At 35.0% G+C, this 3,630-nt stretch overlaps 2 protein-coding genes across 4 annotated transcripts in view; one reads left to right on the top strand and one right to left on the bottom strand.

Annotated features, from left to right (window-relative positions):
- LOC107699899 (junctional adhesion molecule C-like) overlaps positions 1–3,630 on the top strand; it is a 24,959-nt gene that overhangs the window by 15,203 nt on the left and 6,126 nt on the right. The window lies entirely within an intron of this gene.
- thyn1 (thymocyte nuclear protein 1) overlaps positions 172–3,630 on the bottom strand; it is a 6,374-nt gene continuing 2,915 nt past the window's right edge. For 2 of the 3 annotated variants that reach the window (XM_016501343.1, XM_016501341.1), the window contains exons 3-7: positions 3,208–3,276; positions 2,592–2,684; positions 2,414–2,509; positions 2,175–2,325; positions 1,750–1,889 (exon numbers count right to left, since the gene is read on the bottom strand). In XM_016501343.1, coding sequence (XP_016356829.1) covers positions 1,843–1,889; positions 2,175–2,325; positions 2,414–2,509; positions 2,592–2,684; positions 3,208–3,276 — 456 coding nt within the window. In that variant the 3' untranslated portion in view covers positions 1,750–1,842. Of the gene's footprint in view, positions 324–608; positions 760–847; positions 944–1,025; positions 1,119–1,642; positions 1,712–1,749; positions 1,890–2,174; positions 2,326–2,413; positions 2,510–2,591; positions 2,685–3,207; positions 3,277–3,630 lie in introns of those variants that run through there. The other variant, XM_016501342.1, reaches the window with a different exon arrangement.

The raw sequence follows: 3,630 nt of genomic DNA, 5'->3' as shown, positions 1-3,630 counted from the left end.
GAAAAAAACCCTCTCCAATATTTTGAATTTGGACTGCAATACCTAGTTCAACCACTCGGTGTCAATCCTACATACAGCAACTTTAAGTGGTATGATGGAGACAGAAGCACAAACAAATATTTTATTAACAAAAACATTTAAATGTTTTAATATCATTATTTTGGTATTTCAAGTTTACATGAGTATAGATTACATAAAGAAAAGACTGACTATATAACATTTAAAGTGAGAGAGAATCATAATAGGATGAGATGAAACAGGCTTTTATGGTGATTTTCATATTGGATCTTCATTCTCCAAACTCAGGACAAAGTCAAATTCCTCTGAAGACAAGAAAAAAAATAAAGTATTATTTTTTTTTTTAAATCCATACAGCTGAATATCAGGACTTAATTTTGATATTTAAAAATAATTTTAATTAATTATAAAATATATCTAATAATTGAAATTATTTTTATTTTAGCTAAAACAAAAATAACATTTAACATTATTGTTATTTTTAAAGAATAAATACATTTTACATTTATAATCACATTTTAAATAATGCTACACTACAGTACATGAAAATGAGAATATATTTTTTTACATGTGTATTGAATACGACTAACCTGCAGTAAGGGGTTGAACTGATAGTCTGGCCCTGGTGAAGAGGGCCATATCTTTTAAGGGTCCACCTTTAGCTTTGTGCTGCAAGTGATATTTCTTCAGCTCAGTCAGAGGGATGAAACGCTTGGTCATCCTTTCAAACTGAACATCCACCTATACAGAGTGAATCTGCGGTCAGTTCTGATGGCAAAAATAGAAAGTTATCTTTATGAATCTTTTTGTGGTCTGTGTAAACACACACCATACTCCATTTAGGGTTGTCTGCTTTGCTGGAGGGATCATAATGCACGTCCTTCTTGTCAAATTGTGTATGGTCCACATAAGCCTCCTTTACGATCTATAAAAGTAATGAAAATCCTTATGTTATGCATGTGGTAAAAATGTTAAGGGGTTAAGCTTCTTCTATACAGACTCCTCACCTTCATGAGGCCTGCAATACCTGGCTCTTTGCAGTTACTGTGGTAAAAGAAAGCCTGCTGGCCCACCTTCATATCTCTCATGAAATTACGTGCCTGAGGAGAAAAGTCTCAAGTGTGAGTATAAGTGAATGTTCTGCATGTGCTTCTTAATAAACATAACAAATCATCATAAGCCCCTTTCACACATAGTCTTTACTGGTAAATTACCGTAAGAGATCGTGTGTGAACAGGACCGGTAAATCCGTTCTGAAAATTCAGTGGTATGAGAAGTTGTAACTTTGCCAGTAAATTACCGATAATGTGCTCTGTGTGAGCACAGATGAGATTACCGGTATGAGCACGTACGAGTTCAGAATGCGCTGACGTAAGACGTCTATTCTGGCCCAATCATAACATTCTGACGCAGATGAATCATTTACTCTGCACTGTTTATGGAAGTCAAAGAAATGTCTAAAGTATGTTGAAACTGATGTGTGAATTGTGCTTTACCGGTAAAAAGACAGAACGTCGTTGCCTGTGTTAACAGAGCTTTTTTGTATTTACCAGTAAAGTTGGTACTTACTGTAATTTTTACGGCAGTTTGTTGGTATTACTGTGTGAAAGGTGCTATAGTCTACCTGATAATTCCTCACTCCATCCCAGCATCCAGTCTGACTGGGGAGGGTTTTTAGGTCCTCAATTCCAAACTGCAGTTGGAGGATGACAAAATTCAAGTTTACATGAGTATAGATTACATAAAGAAAAGACTGACTATATAACATTTAAAGTGAGAGAGAATCATAATAGGATGAGATGAAACAGGCTTTTATGGTGATTTTCATATTGGATCTTCATTCTCCAAACTCAGGACAAAGTCAAATTCCTCTGAAGACAAGAAAAAAAATAAAGTATTATTTTTTTTTTTAAATCCATACAGCTGAATATCAGGACTTAATTTTGATATTTAAAAATAATTTTAATTAATTATAAAATATATCTAATAATTTAAATTATTTTTATTTTAGCTAAAACAAAAATAACATTTAACATTATTGTTATTTTTAAAGAATAAATACATTTTACATTTATAATCACATTTTAAATAATGCTACACTACAGTACATGAAAATGAGAATATATTTTTTTACATGTGTATTGAATACGACTAACCTGCAGTAAGGGGTTGAACTGATAGTCTGGCCCTGGTGAAGAGGGCCATATCTTTTAAGGGTCCACCTTTAGCTTTGTGCTGCAAGTGATATTTCTTCAGCTCAGTCAGAGGGATGAAACGCTTGGTCATCCTTTCAAACTGAACATCCACCTATACAGAGTGAATCTGCGGTCAGTTCTGATGGCAAAAATAGAAAGTTATCTTTATGAATCTTTTTGTGGTCTGTGTAAACACACACCATACTCCATTTAGGGTTGTCTGCTTTGCTGGAGGGATCATAATGCACGTCCTTCTTGTCAAATTGTGTATGGTCCACATAAGCCTCCTTTACGATCTATAAAAGTAATGAAAATCCTTATGTTATGCATGTGGTAAAAATGTTAAGGGGTTAAGCTTCTTCTATACAGACTCCTCACCTTCATGAGGCCTGCAATACCTGGCTCTTTGCAGTTACTGTGGTAAAAGAAAGCCTGCTGGCCCACCTTCATATCTCTCATGAAATTACGTGCCTGAGGAGAAAAGTCTCAAGTGTGAGTATAAGTGAATGTTCTGCATGTGCTTCTTAATAAACATAACAAATCATCATAAGCCCCTTTCACACATAGTCTTTACTGGTAAATTACCGTAAGAGATCGTGTGTGAACAGGACCGGTAAATCCGTTCTGAAAATTCAGTGGTATGAGAAGTTGTAACTTTGCCAGTAAATTACCGATAATGTGCTCTGTGTGAGCACAGATGAGATTACCGGTATGAGCACGTACGAGTTCAGAATGCGCTGACGTAAGACGTCTATTCTGGCCCAATCATAACATTCTGACGCAGATGAATCATTTACTCTGCACTGTTTATGGAAGTCAAAGAAATGTCTAAAGTATGTTGAAACTGATGTGTGAATTGTGCTTTACCGGTAAAAAGACAGAACGTCGTTGCCTGTGTTAACAGAGCTTTTTTGTATTTACCGGTAAAGTTGGTACTTACTGTAATTTTACGGCAATTTTTTGGTATTACTGTGTGAAAGGTGCTATAGTCTACCTGATAATTCCTCACTCCATCCCAGCATCCAGTCTGACTGGGAAGGGCTTTTAGGTCCTCAATTCCAAACTGCAGTTGGAGGATGACAAAATATTGTCATATTATATCATATAGCATCATTTTACATTTAAGATATTAATCAGGATAATTAGGTTCACCTTCACCTAGTAACAACATTTAAACATCTCCTTCAATAAAAAAGCTCCTGCATTATTGTACTTTTTCCTCATATGGAAGTTTCCATCACATTAAAAAAAAGCAAAAATATGAGATACTAAGTCATAATTATGAGATAAGTGTCAAAATTATGAGGTACTAAATCATAATTGACATAAAAATGACAGTTACCGGTATAATTATGACATAAAATGTCAGGAATATGAGACACTAATTCAGGGGTGCCCAAACTCGGTCCTGGAGGGC

Source organism: Sinocyclocheilus anshuiensis, unplaced genomic scaffold (genome assembly GCF_001515605.1).
Source record: "Sinocyclocheilus anshuiensis isolate Anshui unplaced genomic scaffold, SAMN03320099.WGS_v1.1 scaffold891, whole genome shotgun sequence".
Lineage (NCBI taxonomy): Eukaryota > Metazoa > Chordata > Actinopteri > Cypriniformes > Cyprinidae > Sinocyclocheilus > Sinocyclocheilus anshuiensis.
Note: the sequence above shows the minus strand (reverse complement) of the source record. Positions and strands in the feature narration are given on the sequence as shown.